This window comes from Lepidochelys kempii, chromosome 26 (genome assembly GCF_965140265.1).
Source record: "Lepidochelys kempii isolate rLepKem1 chromosome 26, rLepKem1.hap2, whole genome shotgun sequence".
Taxonomy (NCBI): domain Eukaryota; kingdom Metazoa; phylum Chordata; order Testudines; family Cheloniidae; genus Lepidochelys; species Lepidochelys kempii.
Window position 1 is genome coordinate 1,559,368 of NC_133281.1, and position 24,358 is coordinate 1,583,725.

The 24,358-nt window shown below is 47.0% G+C and overlaps 1 protein-coding gene across 3 annotated transcripts in view; it reads right to left on the minus strand.

The window, feature by feature from the left end:
* PLEKHA2 (pleckstrin homology domain containing A2) overlaps positions 1–20,368 on the minus strand; it is a 53,206-nt gene extending 32,838 nt beyond the window's left edge. The window contains exons 1-5 of one of the 3 annotated variants that reach the window (XM_073324790.1): positions 20,103–20,368; positions 11,226–11,389; positions 8,368–8,424; positions 3,820–3,868; positions 2,113–2,210 (exon numbers count right to left, since the gene is read on the minus strand). In XM_073324790.1, coding sequence (XP_073180891.1) covers positions 2,113–2,210; positions 3,820–3,868; positions 8,368–8,424; positions 11,226–11,366 — 345 coding nt within the window. In that variant the 5' untranslated portion in view covers positions 11,367–11,389; positions 20,103–20,368. Of the gene's footprint in view, positions 1–2,112; positions 2,211–3,819; positions 3,869–8,367; positions 8,425–11,225; positions 11,390–13,718; positions 13,738–20,102 lie in introns of those variants that run through there. The other 2 variants (XM_073324788.1, XM_073324789.1) reach the window with 2 other exon arrangements.
* Between the last annotated feature and the right edge of the window lie 3,990 nt (positions 20,369–24,358).

Consider the following 24,358-nt stretch of genomic DNA (forward strand, 5'->3'; position numbering starts at 1 on the left):
GCAGAGTGGAGGTAAAGCTCTCTCAGATCAGAACAGTAGCATTTTAAATTAACTTTCCACAGGTGCAAATGACAAAAGTGTAAGGCACAAGGAGAAACAGATCAGTGTCCTTCAAGTCTAGAGTTAATATTCTACTAGTCACACTTTGGAGGACATTGCCAACAGGGCATTTGCCATTCCTCTGGGGCTGATTTGGGGCTTTTACAAGTGTAACCTGCACCCAGAAGTGAGTGGAAGGTGCAAATCAGAGCAGGTGCAGCCAAGCAGCTCACCCTCCATCAGGCAGCTGCAGGGACCCAGATTTGCATCCTCACTTCACTTGCAGATACAAAAAGGCAAGTGCAATGCACACCAGCAAGAGGCAGGCCAGGCTCCAGCCCTTTGGAAAATGAAATCCTTTGCATTTTATTATACTGCAATATTGTAGATGTATAGCACACCACATGATCAATTGATGCTTGGAGAAGAGAGTTCTGTGCTAAAGATCACTGCTTAACTTGTTCAACATCATTCATCTTGATACATGATTTATAAAAATCTAGGCAATAGACATCAGTGTATGAGGCAGTAAAATCCATCTAGCACTGTGACCATTAGGTATCTCGAGTCCTTCAATTCATCCTTTTAAAATCATATGACTCCTTCAATGGATCTGTTAGGTTCTGGGATGTCCCATGATGAGTCAAGCTTCAAGAACCTTAATCAGAACAGACATTTCACCAGCCCATTTCTACAAACCGAACACTAAATAGACTGTATACGGACAGCTCTATCATTCCGGTTCACTTTTATGCTTAAATTACCATCAACAACAGGGACAGGCACCATCTCTCATTGTAAGGAGCATTAAACAGCCAAGGAGAAGGCAAACCAGGAGTCACTGGGCCACTGTTAACTTATGGCTATATAAATGCACTGGTATATGAGAGGGAAAGACAGAGACATGTCCAGTCACATTCTCTCCCTTACTGTGTCCCACAATACAAAGCGTTTGCTGTGTCAAATCTCATGAGACCAACCATACCAGGAAGGAGAAAAACTGAATAAGCAAATTACTTTAGCACAAGAAATAAACCCTTTGATAGCAGCAGCAAGAAATCAGTTACACACAGATCCCAGGCTTCAATAATTACATTAACACAGTGGCACCAGAACACATAAGGGTGTGCCTATCTCCATTAGAAGCTTCTCTTTTCCAAGGGTTTAATCATGGTCACACGCAGCAGCTGTGCCTGGGAATACGGGAAGTGAATTTATCTTATCTTCGTTTATAAATATAAAAATCTCTCCAGATTTAAGTTACCAGAGAAGAAAAGAAGCCACAGAGATCACTCATCTGAGGCCAGATTTGCAGAATAGCTCACTTACTATAGTTTTCAATGGTAGCTACTGGTCCTAAGGACTTCTGAAATTCTGGCCCACATTGTGGGTGCTGAGCTTAGAACTTAGGTGCTGTGTCTTTTTCCAGCTCTAAAATCTCTTTAGGAAGCTTCATAACCAAAAGATCAGCCCCTTTTCTTGGAGTATTTTCTTTCTTCAATTAAAATCATGCAAGTCATTAAAACTTGCAAAGCAGCAACTAAGCATGCAGAGTGTCAATAACTTCTCTGTACTGCCTGGGAAGTTGCAGCAGTCCCATTCCTTCCAATGGGAGCTGAGGGAGCTCAGGAGCCGATGGCATCACAATTGCTTTATAGCACAGAGCCGCACAATGCTGAATGTGGATGGATCAGAGCAGCTCCCAAGGGGACTGAAGGACAGAGCAGCAGCTAGCTGAGAGCAGGGTTTCAACTCCTTTCCTGGTTTTGTGGCTGTGAATCACAACCTCAGCATTAATTAAAACATGACAGACTCAAAAATCTGAGTAGGAATTTCCTGCAGAGCCAGCAGTGCTAATGCCACATCAAGAGCGGCTCAGCCTCAGAGCACAGCTGGCCCCGGGAGCAGCCCGTTTCTGGCCAGACTCAACCATTACCTTTGAGCAGGTTGCAGAAAGGAGATGGGGGATGAGGTCAGAGCAAGAAGTTAAATACGGCTTTTCCAAACATTTCTCGGACAGCCCCACTGCTCAACAGGGAAGTGGAGAAAGCAGTGACAGCAGCGTTAACATACCGTAATCTTGCTGGCACGGTTCAGAGCCTCCACCCAGTCCTGTAGGTCCTTTTGATCGCTGGCTTGTAAGAAATACCGCTGAGATAAAGCATTGATAACTATCAAAGAGAGGGGGGGGGAAAAGAGAGGGAACCCCAGTTAGTGCTCAGCATGGTTAAATTAATTCATAAGAATTAATTCATAAGAATACCTTGCACATCAGCAGCACCTCTCAACTTCCAACCCCACAGTACCCTGCAAGCATTACCTATTTCAGCCTTGCAACCACTTGACTGGAAAATATGCCAGGAACCACCACTGAGCTGCAGCCACCTCTGGGGTGGAGTATGGCAGCTGTTTAACTGCACATTGCCACACTACACAACAGTTCAGGACTGGCTGTGAAGAATACCACAATCCAACTGAAACCACAGAGGGAATTTAGGGGGAGAGAATGGAATGATCTGAATTAGAATTTAACCAGGGCATTCGTGGTAACATGCTTACAAGTGCCCTGGGAGCTGTTATGACCACCAGTGGTCAGAACCACAGTTTTAAGTTTCATCTGCAACGATCAAAGGAAGATCAAATCCTGAACAGGAGTCCCATGGGAGTCTGGAAAGCTCTCTTGGGACACGCATCCCCTCCTCTCCACCCCTGACTTCTCAGCTAGTGTGGCCTTCTGGCTTGCAGCAGCTGGGTCAAAGGAAACATCCTCATAGGATTTCTGCATTGAAAACCTTGAGACATTTTGAATTGCGCAAGGTTTTGTTGAGACCCGTGCCTCCTCACGTCAGCCATCTGCACTTGCACTGCCCTGCCGCCAATGCACTCTGTGCTGGGGTGTCCGGAGTCCCAAGGAGTTAAACCAGAGCACTCCCCATATTTTAGGCACATGAGATTCTGTAGCACAGCACAGCAAAGCAGCAAGCTCAGTCATGGCGTGGGAATATGCTACCTGCTCTGGGTTTGGTACTGATTCATGTCCCCTGCATGCAAGTATAGAAAATTGTGGCACCCCCGCTACCCCCCCCCGCCGCCGCACCCCAAGCCCTTTGAGACAGGTATGTGCTGGTGGTGTTGTTTCTGCTGCTTTAACTCAGAGGTAAGTTTAGTGCTCATGAAAGTGAGGAACTTTTGTGGCTTGGGTAAAGCTGAGGGCCACCGGGAAGGGAAAACAATCCCAGACCACCTCTTCTTTGCAATTACAGGCACACAGAAAAATACATTGTATAATGCACTGCAGCATTAGGGTGAATATGGGGGAAGCCTCCATTAGCGCAGAGAAGCACTAGGACAAGGTTGCTCAGGCTAGACAACCACCCACAGTATCCAGGCTTCTGGGGGGGACAGGGAAAAACCGAGGTCCCCTCCCACCCAAAGGGAGAAATCCACCCCTGTGCAGAAGACGCCAGCACAAGGATCAAGGCACCATTTAGCCCTATGGGTTTCAGAGGGACTTAAGTGGTGCATAGTCCTTTGTGCTGACTGCGCTGTACAAGTGCGAATTTCACCCTCTCTGAAAACATCCTTCCAGCAACACGCAGTATCTCACACTTCTGGAACACCATATACTAATGAACAAAGAAGGCCCAGGGATAATTGCTGTTTATGAATTCTCATGGTTTATAACAGCACCTAACCATCCAGTCCTCCCGTCAGAGACCTGTCATTATGTGAGCGCTGGGCATTTTGGTGCTTTCCCCCGCCATCATATGTTACACTCACCAAAGCAGAATGGGACTTTTGGTTTTTGTTTTGGGGTGGCGACGCTGACCTAAAGAGAAACAGATTTTTAAAATAAATCACGTTAGCGGCAGTGAGATGGGGCAGCATCTGCTTCTGTTAGAAAGGACACATTGTCTTCCATTCTTCAGCACTGTAATTAAGACCATTTATAAATTATGAGGAAATCAAGCGAGCCTGAGTCAAAGCAAAATTAACATGACAAGTGAGAATGGCTCATCAGCACATCCTTCCTCACATACCTCCTTCGTCTGAGTTGTGTCTCACTAGATGTGCCTTCCTCACCATGGGCCCACATGTACCTGTGTCCCGCGCAAACGTCCCATGGTTAGTGCTAGATAGCAGAATTCCACTTGGATTTCTCCGGGGGAGAGATGTATATGCATATCCACACCACTATATGGCTCTGGTAACTGCAAATTTAGTCCATGGATGTGGCTAAAACCTTGCCTACAAGATCTATGCCTCTGCTGAAGATGAAAAAAGAACTAGCACCTCGCTAGCAAAACCTGTGCTTTACCATGGTTCTGGGGCCTGGCGTTAAGAGAGTAGGTGCATGTTCATACCTGGGCATGCTAACAGACGCAGCTCACCTAGAACGGCTATTTCAGCACAGGGTACACATGCCCTAGCGTGGCGTAATTCCTCTTCCACACCAAATCTATGATGCGGATACACTGCAATGCTACTATTTTACTACAACATTTTCTCTGGCGCAGAGTCGCTTTCTTTTGCTGGAAATAGACCATCACCGAGCATGAAAAGGACTGCCTTGCAGCAAACCAGGCGAGCCTCTGTGTCACAAAACCACCCCAGATATGTTAACAGGCAAAGTGACAGTTGGCCTTTAGCGGCGGATATATCCTGTGCATATCAGAATGAGATTTATGATGCAAGTTCACCACCACTGCTACTCACGACGAGGTGCCCCACAGCTGAGTTAGCTCAGGAACTCATTCATATCAGATTTAATAGAGACCACGTGTGGTAACGAACTCAGCAGCCCCAAAAGAAGGTCACTTCAGAGAGCAGCCTTCATCTGCTGTTCTCCCTCTACTCCAGTGCCAGCCACACTGCACAACAAGGATGCAGATTCTTTTGGGGCCCTGGAAGTATGACTTTCTGTTGGACCAAATGCACTCTGTGCAGTAATTAAGAAAACTGAAGGGAAATAACAGTGGTTGCTCCCTAAAGAATAGGAATCATTTTTGTAAGAGTAATATTCCCGGGGGCTCCAGGCATGGCCTTTATAGAGTATATTTATTTTGACAGGCCGCCTACTTCTGAACCAGTCTGTAATACTTTAAATATGCTTTCTCAAGCAAACCTCCATTTCTCTGGCATGTTTATAATTGGTAGCTAAAGCCATTGGTATAACCCAACCCTGCAGTTTTCGACTGAATCCAGAGCTGTAGCAATTTTCACTTAGTCTAAAATATATATAATTTATCAGTGAAGTTCCTTCTGAAATGGGGAAGACTGCATCCCTCAGCATGGCTTCATCTGAGCTTAATTTATAAATCATGAATCAGCAGGAGCAGAGATCTGCTGGGTCTTTTTCCAACGACAGTAACCAAAGCTGTAACTACAGTAACCCGCCCCAGGCCAAGATCCAGAAGGTCGAACTTCCAAGCACATCTAGGTGGCACATACAATCCCAACTTGCCTGATCAACAGAGCCATGATATTAGACACGTGACTCTCTGTCAAGGGATTTAAAGCACAAGGTGTGCTAAGAAAGCAACATTTCCTACCGCGTATTGTTCCCTGTGCTGTTTGCACCCACATGGCCCACCTTACAGTCTTTCTGGTGGATGCTGTTCCAGCTAATCTGTCTTGGCCCTGTACCACTCGAGCACTGCACATGAATGAAGTCGTAGGAAAAGATGCACATTTTGTAGCTGGGCACAGAAAGACTAAGTGACTCACTCAAGGCCACATAAAGAATCTGGACTAGGGCAGAGGTAGGATTTGAACCCAGGACTCCCACATCTCAGCTAGTGCCTTAAGCACAAGGCAGTCTTCCTCTGGGAAGAGATTCTCAATGTTTCCAGAACCAGGGCTGCCTGCTGGCAAACACAGAGGCCACCCTGTGCTCAGCACTAGCTCACACCCACCCTTGGACACTAGTGCCTGTTATATTAAGGCGGGGAGTGGGGATATTGGCCAGGGTACTAGACGTCCCCTCCACTCTTCTCTAAAAGTCCCCTAGTATATTTAACATTCCTTAGGCACGCCCCAGAAATTAGCAGAAGGGACCTTGGTTGGACATATCCAGAGGACAGTGACTGCTCCTGGCACTGCACAGCAGGGACAGCACTGGGCCTGAGCCAAAGTTCTGGCATGAGGACTCGAACCCACAACCTTATGTCCTAGAGGGGGTGACTACAACTGAAGGGAACAGACACTGAAGACAGACATGGGGGATTTGATTCTCTACCCTCTTGCTCTCCGGGCAGTCAGTCACACCAGTGCAGAATGGGTGTGCAGTGCTACCAAACATCCAGGGTGGAGTGTGATGTGTGGCAAAGGACTCCCAGGGGGCAAAGAAGCGGAGAATCAGGCCCTGAAACAACAACACTGCAGCCAGCCACACAGGAAGAGGAGCAGCCTTCAGAATGGGCACTTGGAGACCCTGCCCTCTAAGGTAGGTGTCAATTCCACCTGGAGGAATCACACCCACGCTAGCTTTGACCCAGGTAATGGGCAAAAAACCGAAGCAGAGCTGCTGTGATGCAAGCAGTGGGAGGGGCCAGCTTCCCCGGGTACAAGCCCATCTGAGACCACAGGAAGATACAGGGGATGGCTGGCCCGTCCCATGGCTCACACCACTGGGGCCCCACAGTTACAGTCAGCGCCCTAGCTCATCCGGAGCTGCTGCAGGCAGGTGTCCTTGAGCTGGAATTTACACTCTGGTTTGAAGCACAGACAGACCTGAGGCTACGTCTACATCGGCGCTGGGGGTGGGATTCCCAGCCCTCGCGGATGTCCGTGCGTTAGCTCTCAAGCTAGCCCACCAAAACTAGCAGCGTGGCCAGGGAAGCAGCGAGGGCTGCCAACCCTCCAGGACTGTCCTGGAATCTCCAGGAATTAAAGGTTATGTCCTGTGATGAAACCTTCAGGAATTCGTCCAATCAGAACTGGCGACCCTAGAAGCAGCATGGGCTAGTTGTGCCAAGGACAAACCCAGCAGAACCCGGTGGGTTCGTTCTCAGCACAGCCGGAGCCCGTGCCACCGCTGGCCACGGCCCATGCTACCCTATCTACACGGCGCTAGCTCGATGAGCGGGCGGGAGCCGGTATCACTCCCCTAGCTCCAAACGCAGACAGACCCACATTTACACAGGAGAGTCCCGCGCAGTTGGGTGCGGCTTTGAATCGGAAGCTCATTCAAGTCGCCATGGAAGCGTCGCAGGAGAGGCATGTAGGAAACAATGCACCCTCTACTGAAGCTCCTTGGGACAGGGCCCGTCTCTCACTAGCTGTGCAGGGCCCAGCAAAATGGGCCTGACCTCATCTGGGGCCCTCTAGGCCCTCCTGTACTACACATTAAATAACCGCAACACAACTCCCGAGTCTCAGAGAGAGCCGTGTTGAGCAGTGGGTGATGTTTACATGACACCTTGTTACAGATTATTATTTACTTAAACTAATTACAAACCTGATAAAACACATAGTTATGAATGTGAACCAGGTTCAATCGGATGCTGAGTGAGACTGGCACTCTGAGCAATGAAATAGATTTAAAATGCTGTCTTCCAGCCGGGAAGTTTCGTCTGCAAATAGCTCACGGCTGGGGCATCAGGCCCGATCAGGACTCTGTACTGGTTGCCCTTACTAAAAGCTTCCGGGTTCTGTGGCTCTGCATTCTTCCTCATTATTGAAATACCTCCTTCCTACCCAGCAATCCTGCTGGCCTACGTGATATCATTTTACAACGGAAATGCAGACCTCTTTGCTACACGAGAGACCTGTCACAGTAGAGCTGGCAGGACTCAGAGGATCCGTTTGGCGGGCAATTCCACAATTTCAAATTTTCGAAACAAAAAAAAAAAATTCAACGTTTCCCAGGAAACAAATTTCTGGAAAAAATGATTCATTTCAGGTCGGTTTGTTACCTTTTCCAACTTTTTAAAACATCAACTTTTTTAACACTAAAAAAATACCAAACCACCTTATGAGTTTAATTTTGAAAAGTTGTTTCTAAATTTAAAAAAACTGAAATGTTATATTCCTCAAAACATCAAGATATTCTAACATTATTGCAATGCTTAGTTCTGGGTTTTTTCTAAACAGTTCATCAAAATCAGTAGATTCTTCAAAAACTTTGAGTTCAGCAAAAAGGACATTTTTGGTTGACAAACATTCTGAAGAACAATATCCTCACCAGTTCTACCCAGCAGTAGTATATAGAGCAAATAACTCTGGACTCCTACAATTTTCTGTACTGGGCAGGCCATTAGCTTATTTCTAGGTCTAGTTCACCTCCCCCCACAGCAGAGCAGTTCTGAGACACCACCCTCCCATTACCTTGGATATATAGGTCAGCGGCAAAGATCCAACAGCTCCTGACCCGAGAGCCAGATTCTGCAAAACAGTCAAGAATGTTAAGAGTTAAACGATAAATAGTCACAAACCAGGTGAGCTAGGCGATCAGCTTACACTTTGTTTACGGAAGGGCACCTTCATACTTCTGTCCTCACCGACAGCCTCTATAAGTCAGCATTTTACCTTGGTGTGAGACCCATCACTATGCATCAGCAAGGCAGTAAGGGGTGCACTAGTTGCTGGGTAGTTTATTGCATGGGGAAAGTTGTTCTGTTCTTTAACATTAGCTAAGGGGCCAGAGACCATGGCACTGGGCATAGATTATAAATGAAAATAAAATAAAATTTGCTTTGAGCTGCATTTACAAAAAACACACAATGAACGCTAGTCCAAATGGTGACTGGTGCTGGTGCACACACAAGAGATTCCTATAGCTCTCCTTTTATTCTTATTATTTTAATCACTGTAGTAAATGCCACGACCACTCCAGGAGCTGCCAGCCACAACAGACACAAAACTCCAGACTCCTGGCTACTGGGTGAGCATATTCTGCATGACCCCATTTCTAGGATGACAGATATTTTAATAATTTTTGTTACTGTCTTTACACTGAGATATGAACTGGAATGGGGACCTAATAATGTCTCACACTGACATAGTACTTTATCATCTCTTCAGAGAATAAATTGTATAAAATATCATTGGCATGGTCTAAGAGAGCATAGTACACACAGAGAAACTGATTTGTTGCAGTTTCCTCTTGCAAAGAAAGAGGAAAGTCTAACAACATACATGGCAGAAAGCATCCTGCATCATTTCATTTCTGAGGCCCCAATTCAGCAAAGCAGATGCTTAACTTCATGTATGTGCCGAAGCCCATTCCTATTCAGCAAAACACTTAAGCAGGAGCTTAACTTTGAGCACATGTCTCACTGAAGTTAGAGGGACTTGAGGCGTGTGCTTAAGTGCTCTGCTGGATTGGGGCCTGAAAGTAGATGCGGTTCATACAAAACTTTACACAGATTATACTATTTAGCAAAATGAGAAAGAGGAAGATACAGCTCCCCACACCCCGCCCCCATTTGATACAGCAAGCAGCAGGCATTTCTGGCTGATACTGACTCATCAGAATAGCTCCGCATTCTAACCACAGCTGTGAACTGCCCTAGGAGTAACATCTGGGAGAGTGACCAATCACTGCACCCCTATGGGTCAGAGCCAACTTTGAAAAGAAACTGTTACCCCACATTCCACCTCCTGCTTTGGGCCTGCGGCTGGTTCACTACCATGGAGCCGAATGGTTCACTGGCTGAGACCAGAAGACATTCTAGTTGTATTTGTCTTGGATTCAAAGTCTAAAAGGGTGTGGAGGGGGAATTCAGGAACATTTTTGACACACGGCTTACACATACTGATAACAGATACTATCCAGTCACATTTCAGCTTCCCTCAGCAAGAAAGCACGGCACAGAGTGACCCATCCCACTTGAAAATGAAGGGCTGCTTCCAGCTGCACTCAGGCTCAACGCTGCTTCAGTGAAGTGACCCAGCACCAGCTTCCCAACAGAGGCCTGATCCAAACGCTCTGAAGCCAATGAGAGCCTTTCCACAGATTTCAATGGGCTTTGGATCAGAAATTCATCCTCAGAGCAGGAAAAGGATATGAGTGAGCACCATACTTAAAAAAAAAAAAAAAAAAAGAGAGAGAGAGAGACCACCCTCTGTATTGCTTACTGAGCATGGTGCAATATATTCACCCCATGTTGTGGCAAGACAGAATATGAAAAGCCACAATAGAATCTGCTATCCCTACCACCACATCCTTTGAGACACTCTCTCCATCCCATAAAGGCATCTCTTCTATGTGACTTAAAGCATCAAGGAAAATTAGTGGTGCGAGACAACTTTACGGGACATGGCTTCCCCAGAAACAGGCATCAGATAATCTGACACAAATGGACATCCAAATGGCGACTTTCCATTATGACACCCACGAGATTAATGATGGGATGTTTTGTGCCAAAACAACCCAATGATTGAACTGCAGAGAGGATTTCACCTCTCCAAGATCCTGATATTTGCAGTGTTATTGTAGCCACGGTGGTCCCAGGATCCTAGAGAGACAAGGTGAGTGATGTAGTGTCTTTTACTGAACTAACTTCTCTTGGTGAAAGAGACGAGCTTTTGAGTTACACAGAGCTGAAGAACTCTGTATAGCGTGAAAGCTTGTCTCGCTCATCAACAGAAGTTGTTCCAATAAAAGATCTTACCTCCCCCACCTTGTCTCACTGGGATCCTGGTAGACTGTTACGTGGCAGTGTTAACATCAGAATGGGAAATAAATCATTCCAGATTGCTGACAAGGACAGGGTTCCGGGCACAAGGAAACCCACTTTCTCCAGCACTGAAGTTGCGGTCTCTGCTTGTCTTAACTAGTGCTCGAAGCTGGTGTAATAAAAATGGGGGGGTGGGGGGAAGAGAAAAATAGGGGGGGTGGGAAATGTGAAGCCAATTAAAAAACGTGATCCCAGTTTCTGGGATTTCAATAGCAGAACCTGTCTAAATAAACCCTGTTTACTCCCATCATTAGAGTCTGAACACCAGCAGCACTGCTAAGGTGTCCAAGGTAACTGGGGAAAAAAGATCTGCATGATGAAAAGCCAGCTCTAGCTGCGAAATCCTAGCACTGAACTCTTGTAACAAATGCATCCTCTTCTTAAGAGGCACTGAGTGGGAGGGGCAGATGCAGCATAAATCAGGAAGCAGAAGCCCTTTCAGCTGTGAAGTATGAAAGCCATGGAGATCTGCAGTGCTCCACGGAGCCCATTCTGGGACCTCACCTGGGGATTGTCCATATACCACAGAAGACAATTGGCCTGGGTGTCCAGGATGAAATATCTTCGCAGAAACTTGCCGCAGGTCTCATTTTCTTCAATGTCTAGAAACCCACAGATACGATTCTGTCGATCCACATAAGGCATTCCGGGCTTCTTGTAGCATCACCCTAGAAAACATAAAAGCCTGCCGATGAAGCCAGGGTACTCCCAACCCCTACCCTAAGCAGCCATGGCAGTGAAGTGTTCTTTCCCTGTTCTAGGTTGACTTCATATTCATACACACCTCCCTTTCTGTTTCCCTGTCAAGAGCTGGGATGACAGCTCAGTCACCAGGTTTGGGCATGCAGCCTAAAGCAGCTGAGTGTGAGGAAGAAGATGGTTGGATTGGGTTACATTTGACACACAGACATTATTCTGTTCCACTTTCACATTTAACTGGCCGTTAGCAGGTTGGTCCCGCCACACGTAAACGGAAACATTTGTGCAAATTCCACCTCCTTGAGGTTGCACATCATTTCACAGCCCAAACGTCAGGAAATTAAACAACAGATACCGGGTATTTAGCTTGGTCTAGAGGCTGAGCTCCTCATCGCAGGATGGTTGAAGTAGGTAATAGAAGGTTCAGGCCTCAATCCTGGCAGGCTCCCACACCCACGCAGAACGCGGTTGGATTCAATGGAGCTCCCAGCAGGGTTTCAGCAGCATGGTCAGCTGCAGGACTGAGGCCTGGGATTGTATTCAGTCTGTTATCCAAACTTCCTGGTGCCTCTGCTAGGGACTGGACAGAACCAAACCCTACCCCACCTTTGCATGTTTCTGCTATTAGCAGACAGGCCACCACAAACTGAGGAATTCAAGGTCACGGCGAGACAAAGACACCAGCATAACAATTCTGGACACATTCGGAAGCTGGGTAAATAAAAAAAACAGACCAGAGTGACCAAAATAGCTCAGCTGAGGAACTGCAGGAGTTAAGAGAGCAGGGAGCTTCCAGGAACTACAGATGGCCTTAATCACTACAAGCTGCTCGCTAGCCCGACAGCACTATTGCAAGAGGACTCAGAACACTTCACTGTTCCCCACCTTGTCACAGCAGAAGGGCCACCTGGATGGTCACAGAGCAGCAGCAGGCCAAAGAGAAACAACGGACCCAGGACGGAGCAAGACACCATCCCTTGCAACAGAGCAGCAGCTGGTGATGCAAGGAGGCCTAGGAGGACCCCACCCCCTTTCTACTCCACAGGCATCTAGGAGACAGCAAACTCAAAGGCCCGCAGCCCTTGGCCAAAACAAACAAAACAATAATTACAAACGGGTGAACAGCCAGGAGAGCTTTGTGGCAGGAAAAGCACAAGTCACTCAGCCCCGGAGAACTGCAAAGCCTCAAATCAAAGCGAGAGAGAGCGTGTGTGCACGCACACACTCACTCCTAGGGAATGGAAAATAAACTGCAACTCCTGCAGAAAGCATGTGTAGTTGGGATGCAGAGTCAGCAAGTCAGCAATGATCAGTCCTCTCTGGGTAAAAACGTGTCACTAAATCCACTCGAGCCACAAACACCTTCCAACACTACCTTTGTTCCTCAGGGCCCAGCATCTGCCACCGAGCCTCAGGGCTCCTGTGCCCTACAGGAACATTGTTCTGCAAAGGGACAGAGCATGGCTGAACAAGGAGAGCTCAACAGTTGCAGTCTGAGCAGGAACAAACTGTCCTTTTGGAGAAGTTGAGAGTTTTTCAAAAAGAGCCATAAGAATCTGGGAAGATTCAGCCCTACAGAGAAAGAACCTCCCTCCCTGCTGGCCAAGAGCTCAGATACCACAGAGAGAGACCCCTGAGAAAGTCAGTGAGAGAGAAGAACAAGATGCCAGGTTTGACAGCGTGATGGTTAGAACCCTGGCGTCTGGTCTCTACGAGCACCCGCAACTGGTGCTGGTGCAAGGGAGGAAGATTTGGGACCTAGCTCTTCGTCACCTTGCAACACTGTCATTTACAGTAACTGCAAAGTGGGTGCAAAGCCCCACCAGTCTAGAGTGGCAGAGCCTCACACTCAATCTGCAGGGTGTGAACGACTGGGGCAATGGAGAATCAGGCCCTTTAAGGTGGAGCTCACTGCAGATGCGGTCTATGGGACTGATTCTCCACTGCCTTGCACACTGTTGCCATTTACATACATGTAGAGTTGGCACAAGACGCTACCCACTTTGCACTGGTCCATGTCCCAACACAAGGTGCAGAGCAGTGGAGAATCAGACGCTGTATGTAGGTAGCTGGAAAGGCACCATATCTCAGAAACGCCTTGGGCGAGAAGCCTCGTAATTACTGTGACTCTTGGTGGATGGAATGGGAGGTGACCTATATCTCGTATATCAAATACGCCACAGGTGGAGTCTGGCTGTGAACTAGCAGGAGCGTGAAAGGCAGCCCATGTAAGCCCCACCGAAATGGGCAGCACAAATAAAGGTCTTCTACAGATAAGGAGAAAATACGATTTTTTACCTTAAAAATTGTGATGGGTGGTTTCAGGGGGCACCCCTGTAGAAACGTACTGTCCAGTAGTTAGACAGATGGGACAGAGAATAAAATGTCTGCTGTCATCTATTCATATTTTCAGCATCAGCGTTTGGAGCCATGTATCACATTCAGAAGCAGGGTGGGAAGCGACCAGGGAGACTTGACTGGCCTGGAAGCAGCACCCAGCAGAGACAGGGGGCTGTTTTGACAAAGGTCACCTCCTAGTAAACTCCTATTGACTTAGGGGAATTTGAGCAGTCTTACTCTGAAGAGACCAAAGGCTGAAGGGCAGAGTGTGGGTAGTCTGGCTTGCTGGCACGAGTGAGAGAGAGAGAAGGCAACACACCGAAAATTATGAAGACCTTTGGATGTCATTAGAATCAGATTAGCCATTTGGCCCAGACAGAATAAAGGATACTGTGAAACAGATTTGGAATCAACGTTAATTATTAATATATTAAGCCATTGCCTCTAGACACATGACAATAAATATCATAGCAGAGCACTGTTAAATACAAACACTGGGCCCAGGCCAAGGCAGGAGGACAGCACTGGCTTTCCCAGGCTCTGCTGACATGGAGAAGCTGTTCCAGTTTAACTAAAGGTATGATTTTAAACCGATATAGTTAAAGCAGCACAAATCCCTGTGTGGACCCTTATTTTTGTTTCAGAGCACACTGATATGGTTCAGCTTAAATCAAATCCTGACTGATTTCAGATCAACAGAAATAAGAGTGTCCACACAGGAGTTTGCACCAATTTAAAACCATACCTTCAGTTCAGCTGGTCTGTGTGTGTAGACTGGGCTTCAGAAATGCTGCTGCAAATAAAAAGTAAGACAGGTCATGGTGTTTCAGAAGGGGAGGAAAAAGGAGACACACACACCATCTGGTGAGGAAGCTGGGAAGACATGTGGCCCATCAATTCCACCAGGAACAAGCTCAGGGCCCAGTTCTGCCAGCTTTACCTCAGGCTGGCTCCACAAGTCACCCCACTGAAATGAACGTGACCACTCATGAAGTAAGGTGCTGAGCAAGGGGGCAGGTTAGGCCCAAAATGAAAGAGCTGATTAGCCAGGTGCTATCAAGTTGCAGAGCGTGTGTATTAGCAATACACTGCTTGTCAGGTGTTTACAAAGTTGTTCAGTAAGGCCGTTCCCTGACAAGTCCAGACAAGTGACATTCCCATAGTCATGGGGCCCTTAAAACGGTACAGTTACAACTCAGCAGCACCTGTGAGCAGTAGCCAAACTCTACTTGGAAGTGACCCTTATAAAGATGCAAATTATTTTATGAATCTCAGTCTTTAGTCAAGGCCCTTAAACCACAGAGTTAGTACAAAGTGTAAAGAAATCGACTTTACTAACAGAGATAAAGGGCAGCTGTATCACAGTACTAACAGGCGATAACAAATTAACGAAACTCGAGCACCAGGCACTTCTGGGCTGCAGAACCCCTTCCTCTGCAGTGTTCTGTGAAAGGCTGGTCAAAAATGCTGCTGTTTCTTATGGTTTTGCTCTGCCTCAATTAACACGAGCTTGATCAAGAATACTCAGATGCTCAGCTCCTTCTGCACAGGAAAAGGTGACAGTGACCAACCTTAGATTGCACTTTGAGATACAAAAATCAGTGGGCAGATGAGATAATGATCACGCTGAGCTTTAAGTTCTGGAATGTACTCTTTTTTAGCATGCTATAGGGAGGCAATCATCATGCAAACCCCTTACTCTGGTTACAGTGATCCATTTTCCAGTATGCTGCAGGACAGAAGTTGCACTTATCCACCTGTCTCTTTAGAACCATCCACAGTTTCTCTTTCCCATAAGCTCAAAATAAGAATAGCATCTGCAGTTCCACTAGGTGGGGGTTTTCCCATCTTCCAGCTCCAGAAATCCGGCCGGAGTCAGGAAGAGTTTTCCCAACAAAGTTTAGTCTTGTTATAATATTCAGCACTTATGTAGCACCTGACACCTTCAAAGCACTGTACAACTTAGTCAACTGGCTGTACAGTTAGATGCATTCTGGGAAGTTTACACCTTCATATTTCACATCCAACATTGTTCACTGCCGGAGAGAGAACACTAGACTGAACATACCATTGACCTGTTCTACTGTAGCATTTCCTACCACATGCATATTTGCATAGAAATACTGTTACCCACCATGAGTTCACAACCCTGAAACAGGTTTAAGACACGATAATGAGGAAATCAGAGTAGCAGCCGTGTTAGTCTTTATCCGCAAAAAGAACAGGAGTATTTGCGGCACCTTAGAAACTAACACATTTATTAGAGCATAAGCTTTCGTGGGCTACAGCCCACTTCATCAGATGCATCGAATGGAACATACAGTAAGATATATACTACTTACTATATATTCCATTCGATGCATCCGATGAAGTGGGCTGTAGCCCACGAAAGCTTATGCTCTAATAAATGTGTTAGTCTCTAAGGTGCCGCAAGTACTCCTGTCCTTTTTAACAAGGGAAGAATCACAGGATAAGGCTAGCAGAGTCAACGATGATTTGAAGGCATCTTAATTCATGGCCAGAACCTTTGCCTGAAACTCAGTAACCAATTACTTCTGTTCCTCAATTATTAGAACAAAGAGCTGACAATCACTGGAGCAACCACACAAGCTGGAACAGATGATACATATTTATATTTTCTGTATCCTACAACAGTGGAAGACAGCACCGTCTGAGACACAAAGAACTGACTGCAAAAAGGGGAAAAAACTCAGTTGTACTTATGCTTTACAACTACTTAACATAATTTAGAACTGCTAATGACTCCCTGAAGGCCTAGCAATCCGAAGAGCATGTCCCGTTATAACTTTAGATTACATACATTATAAATTATGAACAGGATAATGATACTGAGCACATGAAGTCACAGTTTATGGGAGAAGTTTCAATCGGATTTCTGGAAGCCAGTCTGAAATCTAACACTGATTTTAAAGAATTTCCCAAGACTAGCAGTGGAATTAGGCCCTTAGGATCTCATTACTGGTTCCAATTTATGTCAACACAACACAGAATGAAGTTCTCTTGCTTTCTGGGATTCTTTCCTTCTATTGCCTTTTCAACACAGTTAGAGGAGCAAAATATTCATAAATTCACCCCCTTCCAAAAAAAAAACCAAACAAAAACAAAAGCCACACCAAAATACCCCCAAAACAACACAACCCTGGCCTGGTTCAACTAATGTGATGACCCAGTAAAGAACTTACTGGAAAAGATTTCCAGCACAAGACAACCAACCTCTCTGATTTCCACCCAGGATACAGGAAGAGTATGGCATTGCTCCCTGAATAAAACAGCCTCACCAGGAGTTATAAAATGGAAAGGGAATCATTCAAATCACATTCAAACCCAATTACAGTTACTGTCAACTCAATGACCTGTGATGCTACGAGGGGGCAGAGTTCCCAGGAACTGAATCCCAAAATCTCAGTTATCAAAGAGAGGGATGCTTTTCCCTCGTTTTGTCCTGAGATGCAACATTACAGGGGTTTCTTCACTTTTTCATCCCGCTTCAGCGGCGCTGAACAGCATCATCATCAATGCAACTCTTAGAGCAAAAAGCATATTAAGAAAAAAGAAATCTTCAGACTTGATGTTCCTAAAATGACAGTGCAAAGTAGCCATTCGATAAATTAGGGTGTGTCTACATGTACATTAGAGAGACAAGGTGGGGGAGGGAATATATTTTATTGCACCAACTTTTGTTAGTGAAAGACAAGCTTTTGAGTTGACACAGAGCTCTTCCTCAGAAGCTCAAGAGCTTGTCTCTCTCACCAACAGAAGTTGGTCCAATAAAATATTTTACCTCCCGCACCTTGTCTCTCTAATATCCTGGGACCAGCATGGCTACAACAAAACCACATACATGTGGATATACAGGAAAATTAATCCAAATTAATTAAGGGTGTGAATGTGAAGTGAATTAGTTAAACCACATTAAATCCCTGTGGGAATACCATGATTCAGAATTAAAGCGGCCTTCACTTCCTAAGTGAATTAAACTAAACCAAATTAAAACACCATCCACACAGGGATTTAATTCAGTATAGCTAATCCACTTCAAATTAACACCGTTAGTTAATTTGGATTAACTTTCTGGATGCCCCCATATAGACAAGCCCTTAGATGGTCCAGTATGACACAGCTAGGTCAATCTAGGGCACAGTGCAGGAGATCACACTGCAAGGGACTACAGAGTTTAGGGATTTGTAAATGGAAGAGTCATATGCTGTGCAATAAATGGGTATTCTGCTGGCACCAGACACTGAGAGCCTCTGCACTTGGTATCCTTGAAAATAATGGGAACCAAGATACTGGATCCACTCCAAGGAAACAGCATCACTGTCAACATGGATCTATCTACCTTTTTAACTATTTGTACTGGGCTTGTCACCTTGGTACCTGGATCTACAGCATAGTCAATGTTTTCCTTACAGACAACAGAGACAGTTTCCCTCTCTCAGGAGTTTAAATGTGAGATTACACGGGACTACTTTAGCTCCACTGCTGTCTTGGGCCACCAAATTATACCCACTCTTCCACAAAGCATCAACAGTTCCCAAGGCACCACCTAGTACACAGTTATTAAAACACGCTACGCTATGACGGATGATCGTTTAGACCTTTTATGACATTACCACATCTGCAAACTCCACTTCCTTTTATCTATGCTCACTAAAGAGAGCTCACAAAATTCTCCCCATTAACTCACAGAATGCTGACAGTTTCCAGAGGAAGGGCAGGTGAACAGGAGAACAGATGTAAATATTCTGCGGAATAGGTTCAGCAATCAAACTCATGTTAATTGCAAACATTTGTATTTATTAAACAATTAACCGGCTCAAAGGAAGGCCTGACAGTAGTGAGATTAAACTATGTCATTACAGCATCATTCTGTTCATAAAAGAATTGTCAGAGGCAACTTGATCTAGTGAAACTAACCAGGAGACTGGGATTCTGGACCCAGGATCTCATCCTGCCTTTCCCACTGACCATGTATTAGTCACTTAGGCCCAAGATTTTGGGTGCCAACAATCTGAGACACACAAAAGTCAGTGGACACCATTGAAAATGTGGGCCTTAACCTCTCTGCTTCAGTTTTCCCACCTGTAAATATTCTGCGTTGGGAAGGTTAGAGTGCCAGAGAAACACAGCAAATTGTTATTGGATTATGAATCATGAAACTGCAGAGGTCTTTCGCTATGGATTCAGGCTCTGCGTCCAGGAGCTGCTAAGAAAAGGTTCTTGCAATATTCCAAGACTGACAAACCAACCCCATGGTGACTTTTCCCTTTTGGGACAGAACCCCATGGGAATGCTGACAGCTTCCTCTGTATACAAGATAGCAACATACTGAAAAGAGACCAAGACACGTACTGCCTTTAACTCCCATTAGTGCTAATGGCAGTCAGGCACTTGAAATCCTTTCTATGGGCCAGACCCAAAGTCCTCTGAAGTCATGGAAAGACTAATTCGTACCCATGAGCCCTGGTTCAGACCCAAGGCAGGAATACAGTGTGCAGAGTAAGGATCAGAATAGACCACATAGTTGAATAAAACCTTCACAAGGATCTTACATGGTCTTCTCTGACCACACATGAACATACCTCTTAAGACGCTAAACCAAAAACCCCTCTTGAATTCCAGTACATAACCAGCCCCAGTTCCCTGTCGAAACTCCGGGCAGCATACGGCACCCTTTGCAAGCTCCCTGAAGGATGCCTGGGCATAAAAAGCCCTTTGTGGTCTTCAGTGGGCCACGTGCACAGCGACAAACTCTTCTGAGAATCAGCTCAAACTGCAGAGAGTATCAAAGAGACAGGACTTTGTCTGTGAGCAGAGGCACCGTGGGGGCTCCACAGAAATACCCCCAGTGGGAGCCCTTGGCACACAGAGTCATTCCAGCCTCTTTCCAGCTTGAGCCAGGCGTCGCTAACTAAAAACCTCGGGGGAGGGTGCTCAGCGCCCAGGGAACCCAGGCGGCTCCGCGATGCCCCGCGGCCACAAAGGCCTTTCCCGGCGCTGCCCGGGCCGCGCAGAGGCACCTCCTGGGGCAGGCTCCAGACAGGCAGCGCCGTGCGCCCCGGGGATGTTCGGTCCCCAGGAGCTGCAGTCAGGCGCTGAGCTCCGACCCCCCAGCACCCAGACCCCGCCGCCCAGGGGCGCTCGGCCCATTGCACCCCTCCCTTCCCGGGGTGCCTCCCAAACTCTCACCCCTGCCCAGGGCGCTCCCCTCCCGGCAGCCCCGCGTCGCCTCCATCCACCCCCCGGCTCGGGCACCCTCCCCGGGGGACGCTCCTGCACCCCTCCGGGGCGCCCCGCGCCTGGGCGCCGCTCCCCACTCACCCAGCGGCGTCTGCGGGCGGCGTCGGGGGCTGGGGCTGGGGCTGCGCCCCCGGGGCATGGCCAGCCGGGCGCTGCGGGCTCCGCGCGGCTCCGGCGCTGCGATCACATCGGGAGCCGGGGGCGTGTGGCTCCGGCGCCTCGTTTTTTCCGGGTTAATTTTTACGCTTCGCGTCCGCAGCAAACCCAGCCCCGGATGTGAGTGCCGGGGCCGGGAGCCGGCTGGGTGCGCTCAGGGTGCGGGAGCGCTGCGCGCCCCGGCAGCGCTAGAGACCTGCCCCCGCTCTGTGGGGCAGACCCAGAGGCCCTAGCCGAGCCCGCTGCCTGCAGCCGAGCGCGTCGCCAGCCCGGGGGGGGGGGGTGATTGTACAAATACAGTCTCACCCCGGGCAAAAAAGTGTAGATTTGCACCAATTTTTTTGTCATGCTTGTCCCGCGCCTTCTGGCATCGCCCTGGCTTTACCCTGCCCGCCCCAGTCCACACACGTATCCGTAGCCAGGGTCAGCACCTGTGGTTTTCATTCAGCAGCCGCGACTTTTGGGGGTGTCCCAGGCTTCAGCGTCAATGAACGTGGCTCCGCACGGGAAATCTGCTGAAATAAAAAATCTCAGGACTGCTAAACCCCATGAACCAGTTTTGTTTGGGGGTGGTTGCGTTTTGTTTTCCAAACCACTTTTCACCAGTTCTTACAGCTGTGTGCGGCTCATGTCATGAAAGATGTCATGGTGATGCACAAACAGAAGGGGGCAGATTTAAAAGTTGCTCTGGGAATCTCATCCGCTTCCTGACTTGTGCATGATTAAAATCTCCACCGTAATGATGCAGTTACATTTTGACACATAATTCAGGCCCCACTCCTTAGAAAACATTAGGGCACATGAGTAGTTCCGTCCAGTGAATGCACATCGAGTTAATCCAGTGCTGACACCTTGCACAATCATGGTCTCAGGTTGCACCTGCCTTTCCTTTAAAATCCACTGGGATATATGCATCAACCCACCGCAGAATTTGCAGGTTGCATCCGCAGCTGAAAAATAATTCTACAACAAATCAGTGAATCATACCAGGGGTTCCTGAATCAGGACCCTCCTACTGTGATACTGGCTGTCTGCTTGAAAGGCAAACAAACAAACAAAAAATACCACCCCAAAAACCTGTCTAGCATATTACATCAGCAAACTGCCTGTGATGTGATGGCCGGTATTTCCCCAGTGTGGAATTGAGGACCATAAAGTTTTACTTGGTGACAAAATGCAACTGAAAGCCAAAAATGACTGGGATTATTTATGAGATTGCTCCATGTTGTTGTTCATGAAAATGGGGCTGGAAGAGTGAACAATGTCAATATAGCTGGTTGGGTAGCAGTGAAATGCTACCTAACGTCACTTTTAATACACGCCTCTACTGTCACTCATGTGTACTTCATTAAAATGTTGCAAAAATGCAGTTTAGAGTGGACATACCTGTGAAAGCAGTTTGAGACGCTATGTTCCTTTATTGATGAAGTAATGAGCCCATTCCTATCTTCCTGAATCTCACTGAACAAAGCATTCTTCCCACCCCACCCCCAGAAGGCTTTCTTTGTTGTTTGTAAAGCGGAAGGCAATACATCATGTATAAGGCTAGAACAGTTATTGAGCCAATGCCTAATTCGCCCTAGACACCTCCTCCGCTACGGCAAATAACCTTTCTTTATGCAATTGAATAGATCTGTTCCTCATGCAGAGGGCTCCTGGTTCTGTAACGGCCAGAGTGAACTTGCACAGAAACTGTGTGATAAGTGTTTTCTTTCTCCGTGGAGCAGTTTTGCAGAGACCCAAGTCAGAAATTCTGATGAGATTTTGAGTATTTTTCCAAGCAACGTAAGTAACAATCTCCAACTCCCCACATCTTACTTTTTTAGAGAATGGACAGTAGTTTTGAAAACCTATTATGCACTATCTGGAGCACATTAGATGAAATCTTGTTATTACTTAAAATATTTGCTTCACCCCTAAGAATTTCCTGTGGTCTGGGTCATTTTTAGAACAAGTTTTTTTCCCTTCCATGCTGAAGACATCACCCAACTGCTCTTACTGCAACCGTGCGTGTTCATTGTTGTCTGACCATATTCGGGGCCTGCACTTCCTGAGAGGCAGATAAGAACCACGTTGGCTGCAATCAAGAGTAGGCACTGACCCATTGCAGAATATTGCAGAGCGAGGCACGGGCCCTGTTCAGCAGAGCATTTAAGCATGTGCATAAGTCCATCCCTACTCAGCACCAAGCACGTGCTTATCTCTGGCTGGGTGAAGTACACCGCCAGGCAGAGGAGCAGAACATGCCTAAGTGCCACTTAAGACTTCCACCTCCGCACAAGGTTGCACCCAGGGAGCCCAGCCGTGGGTGAAGGAGCTATTGTTTTCATAGCCTGCTTTCAAACCACACATTAAATGAGATTATATGGAACATGCAACTCCTTGGCAGTTTCACAGTCCCAGCCACAGATACTGGCTTTTGCCTATTGGCCATGGCAAAGCCTTCAAGCCGTGAGTTCCTCTCGATGCCCCTTCCAGGGGCGTGAGCTTTTCCTTCCTGGTTTATCATCTCAACAGTTCCATCCTCTCACAAATATTTTGCTGTTGAGATACAGCTCTGCAACAGACCCAAACATCTCATGGAAACTGTAACCCAGAATGTGTTATTACTTCTGGAGAGAACCCCTGCGCTCCCTCTCCAGCTCTCCCTCTCAACCACCCCCAAGAGCTGCTTGCAAGAGCGTGGGATCCTAGATACCAGTTCTATGTACTTCAGCGCTGTTACACCAGACCTGGATCTGGGCAGAAGGATCTGTTTGGCTGCGTGCAGTTAGAGTGGGGTGGGTGTCTGAGATGAGGGGCAGTGATCAGGAATTAATCACGCCACAGCAAATCATTCAAAGAACTGTATTTTTTTCTCCTTGCTTCCCCTTCCCCCAGCTGGCTGATTCGTGTCTGCCTCTGGACATCATCTCTGCTGGTGACAGTCAGAACAAACCACCCCTCGCCTACCTCCTCCCTCAGGAAAACTCAGAATCATCATCAGGGTTTGTTATTACAGTACCCACACAGAAGACAGCCCTTGTCCCAAGAAGCAGTGTGAACTCACAGATAAAGAACATGCACCGACTGGATGTACATTGGTGGACAGATTCACTACCTGGGATAGTCTAAATACTCCAGTCAGGTCCCATAGCCTTTTCCTCACTGCAGGTTTCCTTAAATAACAGAAGCCGCAAAAGTCTCCAGGTAAGTAAAACAGCACATTTAGCCTCAGAGACTTACCCCACTTTCTCCAAACTGGGGAGGGCACTTCCCTGCCCAGTAGGAAACCTGTCCCAGCCATTATAGGACACCCCACCTTCCATGTCCTAGCTACATCCCCCACTATTGGGGGTAGACTGCCTCCATTTATAGCAGGCATCACTGCCAACCTGGAGTCACATGACCCCTCTATCATGTGCTCCCTGAACTCAGTCCTCTTGGCCTCAGGACCCCAAGCCTTAGAACAGGAGACCTGTGCACTGTTACCCAGGAGTCAAGGGGGTCTGGGTCTCCATTGCCATGCACCTTGTGAGGTCATTTATAACAAGCGCAAAGTGGGTATAAAAGTCTACCAGGGTGACTGGCTAGCCTTTTACATTCCCAATGTACCGGGGCGCATGACTGTGCAAGGTACAGGGCAGTGGAGAATCAGGCCCAAGGTTTATAGGGGAAACTATTGCGTCACGGGTTGCAAAAGGGGACAAATACCCAAAGCCATGCTGCCTAGTGAAGGGTGCTTATTCAACCCAAGCAGGTGACAGGTTTAGAGGCACTTCATGATATCCTTTAAAATGTCTTTTTAGGTGGGTGCAGCTTCAGTTACCCTCTGCTTAGGTGGCTCCTTTTTAGCTCACAAGGTCATGTTTCCTAGTCAACTAGTCACCCAGGTGTGACTGGATGCATGGTGGTGAACGCAGTTTTTATCATTTCTGTCGCTTAGATGCAATCATAAATACGTGTACATAATGCAGCAGCCGTATGCAAACTTTCTGGGTCGGAAAAGAGTTGGGTGAACTATTCTCAGTAAACAATTTATCTGGTGAATGGAGCCTCTTTTTCTTTAAGTGGATTATCCATGGCTGGATTTGGCTTTTTCACAGCTATTTTTCTTATTTTGAATGATCTAATTGCTAGTTTATGCTAACGTATTTCAGCCTGTGGGCTGCTTGCAAGCTATTTGCCATTCTATATAATTG